At 35.1% G+C, this 12,042-nt stretch overlaps 1 protein-coding gene across 2 annotated transcripts in view; it reads left to right on the forward strand.

Moving 5' to 3' along the window:
- Positions 1 to 12,042, forward strand: part of COL11A1 (collagen type XI alpha 1 chain) — a 161,869-nt gene that overhangs the window by 107,755 nt on the left and 42,072 nt on the right. For both annotated transcript variants that reach the window (XM_085308266.1, XM_085308265.1), the window contains 3 exons: positions 8,093 to 8,200; positions 9,956 to 10,063; positions 11,100 to 11,153. In XM_085308266.1, coding sequence (XP_085164392.1) covers positions 8,093 to 8,200; positions 9,956 to 10,063; positions 11,100 to 11,153 — 270 coding nt within the window. The remainder of the gene's footprint in view (positions 1 to 8,092; positions 8,201 to 9,955; positions 10,064 to 11,099; positions 11,154 to 12,042) is intronic.

Below are 12,042 nucleotides of genomic sequence, written 5' to 3' on the forward strand. Positions count from 1 at the left end.
GAGCAGCAAAGTTGTTTTGTACCTTCAATCAAATAATACATCTGGGTTTTATGGAGGATCCATGCCCCCCCTTTTTTTTTTTTTTGAGAAATAAGTGTAGTAGTAGCAGGTATTTTGGGCAGAGCAGAAAGAGACATTTTCTGTTTTGTATAGGGTGTATTTTCATTAGTGGTTTTTCTGCCAAGTATTTGTAAACTTCATTGTAGGATAATAGCCCTGCAAACAATATTTGAGGCACAAAAAACACCAAGCTGATCTACAAGTTTTGCAGAAGTCCTCAGTGGGCTTTTTTCCTATTTCATCTTTAACTGCTAACTTCTTATCTTGGATGTGCTTTCCCGTGAAAAAGATGCATAGATGCACCTAATATCAGGTTTCTGTACATTTGCAAAGACCACAATTAAACCACAATAGCTCACTCTTTTCACAGTAGGTCATAGCAGACCATGAGCATCAAATGGTCCTAAAATATTTTCCAGTCTATATTTAGGCAACCGAGGGTTCATGCAGTAATGAGAAGTGTAATTATAGTTGAGTCTTCATTTGGCATTTATAATAATAAGAAGATTCATGCCACTAGATGATTTTCCTCCAATTCCCTGCCAATACCAATTGCTTCTAACTAGCACATATACTCAATCGGAAGCTTTATTTGGCTAGTGCCTACATCTGCAAGCATACCAAACAAATGACTACTCCAAATAATGTGCATGCCAATTACTGTGCTTAGAGGGATTTGGACAAAAGAAGGAGATGCATGAATGTGCTCCAGAGCAAGGTCTTTTTCTTCTTTTTTTAATAGTTGTCTTTTATCTGCTATTTTTATCTTCTGTTTGTTTTCTTCTCTTCTYGTATTACTGCACAGAATGCTGAATGTTGATGAGAGAAAGCTCTTTGGAATGTCAATCAGTCATTTTTCATTAGCTCATTTATGGATAGGATGCCCAAATAGAATTGTGAATAAGCGAGCTATAAGGTACCCAGTTAGCAGCACTGCCAGAATTACAGCTCTCTTCCTCTACCTGATAACATTATTCAGTCATGGGGATGTTCACTTGAGTATTTTAAATCATCAGTATCAGTAAAAAGTATTTCTACTATTGTATAATGCATACAAGGCCTATAAATTACGTATTTCTTCACAGAAAGTGAGATGAAAACAAGGTCATTAATGACCTTATAATCTGTATAAAAGAAATACAAKACAAAAACGTGGTATTTCCATTCTGTAGAAAAGTTTTTTTTATAAAAAACACTACAAAAGAAGATTGAAGGATATGAGTACCACAGTTCACAGGTTGGTAGAGAGTTTGGTAGCAAAATTGTTTCATAGTGAAGGGGCAAAGTGACAAAAAAAAGATAATAAGCATAGAGACAGTAAAAGAGAAATTTAGGAAGAGAATGTAGAAGTATGGTTTACACTTCTGAAGAGACTTATAATTTCATCCATTCTACATAACTTTTCTATTTTTTTAGCTAAGGTATTGAAAAAATCAGTATAAGAAACTGAATCTCTTTAATTACAACTTTCTCAGATTTCCTACAAAAATACCAAAAGCTGAGACACAAGCAAGGATTTAGAAATTCAGCAAATTATATACACTAGCAGCAGCTCTGCCTCTGCTGCAGTTGACCCCTCTATCACATGACCATTCACAGCATTATTTTAACAAGTTTTAAAAGTAAAACAAGTATTTGAAATTTTTCTCAAAGAACAAACTTAATGGCCTGCCTAAAATGCTTTTCTTGTTGATTCTTCTTTGATCTGAGTCTACACTGTCTTTCTCACAGAGAAGTAAGAAGATTCTTGATAACAGAATCTATACTTCCTGTTCATGACTCATGTGAAATTTAAGTGTGACAAATAAAAATGCATGTAAAAATACACATGAAAGGTTGGCTGAGTAAAAAGAGCTAGCAGAATTTGCRGCCACTATTAGTGCCTGCTGTCTGATGTAGGAAAGATCTGTGAATTACTTGCATTTTATTTCCCTCTGTTCTTGCATCCTACTGATGAGTTGACTTAAAATTGGTTAGCTTATGAGATCTGACAGGATCAGAGACTGTGCTAGTATGGCTGCAGGCAAGAGAATTTTTTGTTGTTGTTGAATTCACTGAAGTCTTAGGAAGTTTTTTTTTTTTAAAAAAAAATAGAAGTTAAACTCAGGCATCCACAGAGACTTTCAAAAAAAAAAAAACACCTGGAAGGATAAAGTTATCTATGATTCCTGCACAAATACCATTTGAACCATTTTGCAGAATTAGGTCTAACTGAAGTAATTTGCAAAAAGGTTTGGAGCAACTATTCAGCTTTCTGCACTTGCAGTAACCATTCAGCACTCTATTTTGCCCCGGTTATCTAGAAGGAAAAGCACCTTAATATGCCAGTGGGGGCAGTCTAAGAAAAGCACTCTATGAATAGGAGCAACAAACTGTGCCTTTAGGGGCAAAAGCACCTTCAAATTCTAATATTCAAAGAGGTAGCCAAACTCAATGTTGCTTGAACAATGGAGGGGAATGCCTATTCAGAGCCTTAGACTACAGTATCTGTTACTTATCTTTTCCATGATGTACCACACCAGTATATCAGTTGGAAAAGTGAGATTACCAATAGCTCTTTTGTAGATGTCAAGCTGAAAAGCTAGAGAAAGGTATTATTACAGCAAACAAGTCTTTAGCAATGCTCAGTTGATACAAAGATTAATTGATTTAGAAGGCGAGGACAGATCTTTCTGCTTGTTTCCAGTAAGTCCATTCTCAAAACAATTTTTCATTTATAAATTCAGCCTGCATATTATTTATCTTGCTTTAGAAGTGTTTTTAGTGAGGCATAGGCTTTGCAAAATGAATGAGATTTTTATAAGTATCCTGTTTTGATACTAGCAGCAAAAAGATTCAGAATGAGAAAGAGAAGAAAATTTAAGGTCATGAAAGTTATCTTTGTTACTGTTCATTGTGTTGTTAGAGACAGCAGCACAGTAATCCCAGTTTAAAGTTATTTACAAATTTAAGAAGTGGAATTAACAAATTACTACTGTATCCAAGCACTTCTCTCATTCAGCTCCAGAAAAGCAAATAGGCCCCAGAAATTTGTCAGACAAAAGCCAATGATTTAGATCCCCAAAGGGTTAAGAAGTCTAGCTTTAGGGGTTTTTGTGTTAAAAAGAAATTGTACCTCCATATACTGAGAGCATGTATTTTCACTGTGAGAGAACAACAGAAAATGGAACGTTCTCCCCGCATGCAGGGATTAGAAGGAAAGCTACTGTACTCCATATAGAATTGCAAACCTGTACAGAGCAGCCTTTTCTGACCACCATAGTGATCACCAGTTAGAGTAGCGTCTGAGGCCACCTTGCCAAATAATGGCATTGTTGTTTCCATGTGGATATGTGCTTTCAGGGCAGTTTTCCCCACTGCTCTGGGGGGAATGGGCATGCTGTGCCTCCTCAGATCAGTTTTCCTGTGGAAAGGTAACCTTCCATCAGCTCTCTTAGTAATCAGCAAAGGTGACACTGAGAAACCCAAATGAATCGCACACAACGTACTGTTTAGACCAGTTACATGAATGACAGCTGCAGGCTGTGTCATATAATTAACCTCAGCAGTAGTTGTAGAGGACTTCTCACACAGAGAGTTGGATCATTGGGTCTCTTGTAAGGTATTTTTGGTAATTAAATAGCAGGTTAGAACTAGCTATTTTTCATGCAGTGTCAAAAAAGGTAAGATAGATGGAAGAAAGAGAGACTGGATTTTTTTTTTTTTTTTTTTTTTTTTGCCAGTTTTATTGGTGGAGAGAAATTAGAGCAGGAGGGTTATTTAGCAGCATCACTACTGAAGTTTCACAGTGCCTCACAGTGCGAGAGAGATGTTCCTCTTGCCTATTCATATCGAGAAGATTTGGAAAGGATAATGCTGGTGAAGGATGATGTGTGGAGAGAAGATATGAAGTACTAGGGAGCTGCAGACAGAAAGCAGGATCTGCTCAGAGTTTGACTGTGATCTTAAATGTAGCTGGGCCTAGCCCATTTTCTGAGGGTTGCTGTATCTTTTAAATATTTATAAGAGGCCATATAATCACTCTTTTTAAAATATTTCTTCCAGTTGTTATTATCTGTATTTCGTATTTTAAAATCTTATTTCATATTTTTATGCTGTCTTATTTAAATCTTATTTTTAAAAATGGAAAACTGAAACAATTGCCTTCTACTAAGCAACATGAYGACTATATAGCATGATATTATAGATTTTCTCCTGCCATGATTTATTAGTGACACAAATACTGTGCAGAGAATTTTTTAAATTTAATTATTCAATTATTTTTTCAATTTCAATTAAGTCCACTAAATTAAGTTTTTTTCTTCTTGTTTCTTATGAAAGCATCAGAAAAGATATATTAACCAATTAACACAGTCTGTGCTTCATATTATTTATGCTGATTTTTTTAGGTTCTGAATTGTACCTATATTTAATGAAAGCATAAATAATAAAATTTTCAACAAAGAATAGGTTCTTTTCAAAAGACCTTTTCTATACTAAATTCTATCAAAGTCTTATCATATAGAGCCTTCAAGTTTTGTATCATTTAAATATCCTCTGATTTAACCAGGAAGATTATTTGTTTCTAATAGAATAGAACATATATTGTAAAATGTAATAATTAACTTCTGCAGCTGAGCAAATGTTCAAATCCTGTGGTTAATAGACTACAATCAAGGTAATTCTAGCTTTAGTAAAAAGAGATTTTTAAACCAGCAAAATACATAATTGCCACTATTTTTGGTTCACACAAGCCTGTTTGCTCTATTTCAATCTTATGTGCGATTCTCTTAGGGAAACAGAGTCCTTCCAATTACACTTGTAAGAATAGCCCATTGCTAAAATACAGTGGAACAGAATACTCAATTGTCTCAATGTTCCCATGCTGCCCTATTTACTCTGAGCAGCACCACAAGGAAATAATAAAGAGGTTCATCTTGAATCCTCAGGAAGAATTAAGACTTGCAAAGCTGAAATTCCTGTTGGAGTTCTCAGCAGTTTCTGCACTGATGGTGCAAAAAACCACAAAGAAGCTCCCTCRTCTGCCAGTCCCTGCCTGTAGCCAGGGCAGTACCATGCATCTGCCTCCCTGCATAGCTGAATCTTGTGGGGAGATGGGAAGCAGCAGGTTAGATTGCAGTTAACCTCTTTATCAGGTTATTGGAAATTTTTCTCTTGGGCTTTTGGTACCGTCATGAATCCATTGAACAAATGTGGAAGAATACATGGCCAGAATCTGCCCACGTGATCAAGGAGATATTAGGAATTAAAGTCTAAATGTTAAGGTAAACTCATTTGCTCCCTGTCGTTTTGTTGCTATTATGGACACCTGGCTGGTGATGCATTTTTTACTAATAATTTATAGAGAACTTTGACTATAGATAACCTGTTCAGAATTTAACCCAGCTTGCAAAAAGGCTTTAAAATTACTCCTGCACATTTTGACTTTTGACTAAAGAGTAAACAAATATGAATTGGGCAAAAGTTAACATTTTGATTCTAAAATTCTATTTATTTGAGTTGAAGTTCTAATATACACTGTTATGTTGGCCCTTGTATGTTTTTAGTAAGGTTTATTAGTATCAGAAGACCTAGTTTCCTCTTTTTCCTCTTTCATTGACARTTAAATGTTTATGCAATCTGTACTCCTAGAAAGAGCAGTAAATAAGACAGGGAAAAATCAGCCCAACCTAAGTACCTCTATGATTTTAGAGCAATATAGATTGTCATGTACATAGTCATTCTATTCTCCATTTAGCACAATTCAGCAGAAGTCATACAGGCAGAGCTCAGATTGTGAAAGGCTATGGAGCTTCAGTCTGGGCAGATTTATGTATTTAAAAGAAACATTGGCTTCTTATGCCAAGGCCATAAACTCTGCACAACATCTACACTTGCACAAGAGGAAGAACCAAGAGGGAGGGCAGAAGTTTTTACTTATGCATGCTTTGGTAGCCTCAGATACAAAAAAAAAAATTCTTTAGCCAGCTGAAGGAATGCAATAATAAAAACCATAAGATTCATTTGGAAGTTAGGCATATCAGTTTTAGAGTAAAAATTATTCCTCTTTGTAATTGTTTGCTGTAAAAGTATGTTTTAGAAAACACTATTGCAGTATTTTTTCCCACATATAGCACCTATCTTGTCCCCTATCATTTCCAGTATTAGATTTTTAATGCTTTCTGTCATTATCTAAAAATATGGGCAGCTAAGCCTCCTCTTTATCACACTTCAAACAGGTAATTATACTTTAATAGAGTTTTACATGGGTGGGTTGAAACGCAGAAAACTACTGATCAATGCAGCAATGTGCAGCATAATACCTGACCAAAAATTTCTGTTGTGGCGTGAGTTAGTTCTTTGTTTTCTTATGGGGAATATTCTTTCATCAAGATACTGTGTTACTGTATTATGGAAACACAGAGGAAAAAAAGTCTTAAAACAAGCTGAAGCACACTTCTATTATTAGGAACCGTTATTAAGCATCAGTAAAAATACGAAAAGGGATATTTGTGAAAAGAGTAAGTACAGATTAGTATTGAACAAGTAACTGTTGAGTGTGAATTTCAGGTTACTTTTTTCACCCTTTGTCTTGTACACATGCTAGATTTACCAGCTGGAATCTCACTGAATAAGAACAGGTATCTTTTCTGTTGTTAAAAGATACTTATAAAAGTTACATGTAGATTACTTCAGTATCTTCAGAAGTTGGAGCTTTAAAATAGGACAGTAAATTATTGGTATGATCCATTTCTAACCTTTAAAAGTATTGCAATGTTATGAAATCAATCCTTCACTTAAAGAAAAGTTCCAGAATAATACATGATTTTGAGGAGGGAATCAGAAAGACTTTGAACTGAATTTGTATTTTTTAAGGAGCAATCTTTAGGACTTTAGCAGGACTTTAACTTTTTCCTTTAATTTTAATGCATTTGCATTTGCAAAAGACTAAGGAAGGATTTGCCTTTCACAGTTTGGCTAACAGCTGTGAAACAAGTTTAATAGATGCCACTGTTATTAGATGTATTTAGAATTTCTTTTAAAAATAATAATAAAAAAAAAGCTTTCATCATAATGGAATGAAGTTATACCTAAAGAGATCTTTCTGAACCATAAGTGGCTATCAAAAGAGCAAATTATTAGAAAAAAAAATATAAATATTTTGATTCTAAAGTAGAATTTTGGAGTGGGAAATTCTAATGATGATCTTGTCAGACATGCTACTGACATAGCTTGGCCTCAGTTAGTAGCTGATAGAATTTTTTAAATGTCTCCTGTGTTACTCACATTTCTCAGGACATTAAAACAGTTATTAGCATTTGCTTATAATATTACTTCTGCCATTAACATTAGAATTATCACTAGCACACTGGATACCATTTTTACTTTGACCTCTGACCTGATCATCGCTGTTCTTGTTGCTAGTTCTGCACTCAGTACCACATTCTCCAACCATTAATCTCATTTTAGGAATACACCAGGCCTTGGTCCAATGTTGTGATCAGAGTAATTTATCCCTGGAGACATTAATGCCAGGATATTTTCTGGAAGCTTTTCTCCATCAATTTTTATGATGTTACAGCCAACATTGCAAATGTAGCAATACCTTGAATAAAAACTCATCTCTGACATGAGTTTTCTTAACTATTTTATACSTTTTTCTTAAAGGTATGAAATCAAAGGATCGTTTACTGGTAATAGATTAAATGAACCAGAAGGGATTATTTAAACAGTCACAGCATGCTACAGAATGACTTTAAGTGTTCTCATGAGTACATTGAAATCTTAAAGTGCACAGGAAAATTGTTTTGTGCAAACTAAACACAACAGAGAACTTCTTAGAATTGCTTGCTTGTCTAAAATATTTTAAAATACAAATAAAGTTTGATCTGAAATGATGGAACAACACTAGCAGAGGAAATTCAACTTCGAGGGTATCCCTCCATATAAAAGGATGAATGAAAAATGAAAAGTGTTGACCTGCATCATGAAAAACAGCAACAGTTATCAGGGCTACATCAGAATGCTCTTACAATTCTTCATTTTCTTCCAGGGTTCGCCAGGCGAACGTGGAGCAGCAGGCACTGCTGGCCCAATTGGTCTACCTGGTCGTCCTGGACCTCAGGGACCTCCAGGCCCTGCAGGGGAGAAGGGTGCTCCTGTAAGTAATCACAGAGTTGAAAAAACAGTCAAAGCACAAAACTTACTASTTATTCCAGAATATTACTTCTTCCCACTCCAGTATTTGCCTATTGAATGTACCTACACTAGTCCTTTTGTATTTACAATTATTTAAATAGTAAGGCATTTATTGTCATATTCTCTAATACCCAAGGATTAAATACATTACTTACAGCAGTAAGTGAATATAATCAAAAATATTTTGTCACAGTAGTCTTTCATTAAAACTTTATACCCAGCCACTGTGTATTAGAGTATAAGCATGCTTGTCATCACATGCCATTATCACTTAGTATAATTTTCTGGTGCATTCTCTTCCCTTAATTGTTTTCTTTCTGGAGAGATTTCCTTAACTTTTTTTTAAGCTTTTAATGTATCATTATGCATCAGAATAATCTCATCCTGCTTATTTTCATTTTGTAATCTGCTCATCAGATTTTCTTTGAATGAAAGGCAAGTTCAGTTTTGCAGACATTTAGGTAACATCATTCTTCTCAGTTTTCTTGAATTCAGCCTCTGATACCTCAAAATACATTTTCCTAAAATCTAATCATGATTTTGGACTCTACCCTTTAAACAACCAGGAAAAGGAAAAGTCGTCATCAGCCAGTGCAGGGTGATAAACAAAACCAAAATATTAGCCAGTAGTTGTGGATAGCAGAAAATTTTGTCACTTGAATTCCCCACAAAAGCAGCATCATGTTGAGATCAGGTTTCAGAAGGTTTGTGTCTGTATCCCCAGCGGTAACTTACATCCACTCATTGCTCCAAGTTAGGACAAGATACCTCTGATTTTTAAGATGGAATGGTTTCAGCCATATTGCCCAGTTGTCACAGAGGCATGCCTGAGCTTTAATTTTCTTTTTACAGACTTGTGTTACAGAGTATGATCTCTATATTTATTATGTTTTCTGATTATTCTGAATATTAGCAAAATTAGTATAGAAATTGTGTGAGATAGGAGTGTAGTAAGGAGGTTTGGAATTAAACTCACTGCTGCTTCTAGCTTCCACTTGAATAGATACATGGAGCTGTCAGGCAGCCAGAAATGCTCTGATTTTCTGCGCAGGCCCAGTTTCAGACTAGAACAGATTCGAAACCAAACTGATATCAGGGAACCATCCACCAAGAGTCCAATATAATATAAAACTCCATTCTCTAGCATATCCATTTCTCTAGCATATCCAAGTCCATTATGTTACTTCCTTTGGGAGTTGCAGCCAAGATAGTTATGAACTGACTTTGCAAATGTACACCTATGGGAGATTCTAACACGCCAGAAAGAATCTTTTTCTTTCTTTGTTACCTATTCTGTACCCTTAAAGTATGTAAAAAATATATATATTTTTTTTGAAGAAAGCAAAATGTTTAACTATTCTAGATCAGATTTGAAAGACAATTACTGTTCATTGAAATGGATTCTGTGAGAAATAAATAATTGAAGACAATGTCTAAATTTATCTTTATGTTAACTCTTTTAGAGTCGCCGGGGCATGAAGTTTACACATGGTGACAATAAAATGTCAGGGCTATTTGTGAGGGGAATGCATTTGATCTTTCTTGGGCTATAGTTTCAGTATAGACTAAAATAACTTTCTTTTTATATGATGAACTTTACCATGTGAACATCTCTGGTGGTTGAGACTACATCTATGTAATGTACTATTTACACTGTACTGTAATCTTCGTTAGTCTCCTGTGGTAACATTGATCACGTTCTTTTCTTCAAAATCAGGGTGAAAAAGGTCCTCAAGGTCCAGCTGGACGTGATGGAGTGCAGGGTCCTGTAGGACTTCCTGGTCCTGCAGGCCCAAGTGGTTCTCCTGGAGAAGATGGTGACAAGGTGAATCCTTATAATTGGCATTAGTGCATCTCTGAGGTCTGTGAGTACAGTTCTCTGGTTGTAGCTTTCCTCACAATAAATATGGCAACTTATCAACTCTTGCCRAAAAAAGAGCACCCCACCAGGCCCAGAAAAAAAGCTATAGTATGTCTGAGGGATGGATGCCACAGGAAGTCAGAACTTATGTTCAAGAACTAGTAGACAAACGTTTATATTGACAAAGAAACAAGGATGGACGTATAGCAAAACAAATCAAGGCACATGATGTCAAAATTGATATTTGCCTATTTTAAAAACTCAGCTTGCTGAATGAGTAAGATGAGACATTTTCAATATGTATAACAATTTGGAATCACTGTTGCTAGGCTGAGGGTGTCAGAATAAATCATTCACAGCAGAGACATCCTGTTGACTTCTGACAGAAATTAGGACAAAGTACCTCTCAGGATCATGTTGCATGTTTGTTTGATTCAGCACTGTTCTCTTAGTTAGCATAGTATAAAGGTAAAGACTTTGAGGCTTATGTTTGTAATGAATGACTATTGTTATGTGACTAACAGAGAATATTTTATGTGATTTAACATAATTTTCTTTTATTATTGTATAAAGAAAACAATTATTTTTGACACGGTTTCTTGGCAATTTGAATCATTTTGAAGTTTTGAAATATTATACATAACAGCGAGAAGCAGTTGTTCAGTCATGTACAGTTAGATTAGTCTGTAAATCAGAGTACTTTCATTATTAGTTCATATAAAGAACACAGTTTCCTTTATTTAAAGGTCAATTGCACTACACTTAAAAGCCAGGTCTTGTTGCCCTTTGCAGTATAGCAGTCAATATTTGGATTAGTATGTCATACTATTGATTGATGCAGATTTGTCTCCTCTAGGCCTTCACACTTGAAGCTGCAGCATAAAACAGAAGGAACAATCATGTAAAAGGGAACACCTAAAGATATTGTGATATTGACTTCAGCTAAGTGTGAAGGAGACCATTCTAAATGAGAAGTTTAACTTTAAACTTTCAATTACAGGGTGAAATTGGGGAACCAGGTCAGAAAGGCAGTAAAGGTGACAAGGGAGAAAACGTGAGTAGCAATGTCCTTTGTCCAATACATACTTTCTAAATAAAAAGTGTTATACAAGTCGCCTGCATATATCAAATGAACAGAAACAGACATATATGAAAACTGCTGTTTACTTTATAAGAATTTTTTTCAAAATAATGTTCACAGTTTTAATACAGTATTATAGGTCTGTGTTTATAGGACGTTGCATATATTTAGTATTTCTCATATTCCTTGAGCTTAAGGAATTGTTACAAAATAGTTTGGTAAAGTACATTCCTAAGCACCCTTCCTGTATAATTTTAATTCATCCATTTTACATTGGAACTGGAAGAGACCAAGAATAGATATACATTCTCTTGTTGTATCTAAGGTAACTTAACTGGCTGGATTGTGCGATACCCACATTAGCTTATTTTCCATAATGTTAAGCTATATGAAGAATCAGCAGAAAAATCTACTGTCATTGAAACAAACAGGCTACAAGACTACAAGAGTTAAGAAGTCTCTTGTTCTAATCTCCTTATAAAGGACAGAATAACCTAGCAAGCTCTTTGAATTCAAGCATACTTCTGTATTAGAATTCCCAGCCTAGAAACTTCAGAAAATATCTTTCTCATTTGAAAACCCAGACTAAAATGCAACTCTTTCAGGTGTAAGGCTTTATACTTTCTTAGTTCTGCCCCTTATCAGTCTACTCCCTCCAGCTGGTGCAAAGTGTAGATTCAACCTAGGGCAACATTTTAATCTCTTCATAAAGCAGTACCCTGCATTCCCATAGTCCCAATGCTAGACATTCCATTCCATTCCATCTGCAGATCGGACTGCTAAAAGGTAAACAGTTACAATTCTGTAAAGGGCCTGGAAAAAATAAGAAGTTCCCATGGTAATACATTTATTTTTTGCCATT

The sequence above is a fragment of the Rhea americana genome, unplaced genomic scaffold (assembly GCF_003343005.1).
Source record: "Rhea americana isolate MKP2758 unplaced genomic scaffold, rheAme1 scaffold_272, whole genome shotgun sequence".
In the NCBI taxonomy this organism is placed as follows: domain Eukaryota; kingdom Metazoa; phylum Chordata; class Aves; order Rheiformes; family Rheidae; genus Rhea; species Rhea americana.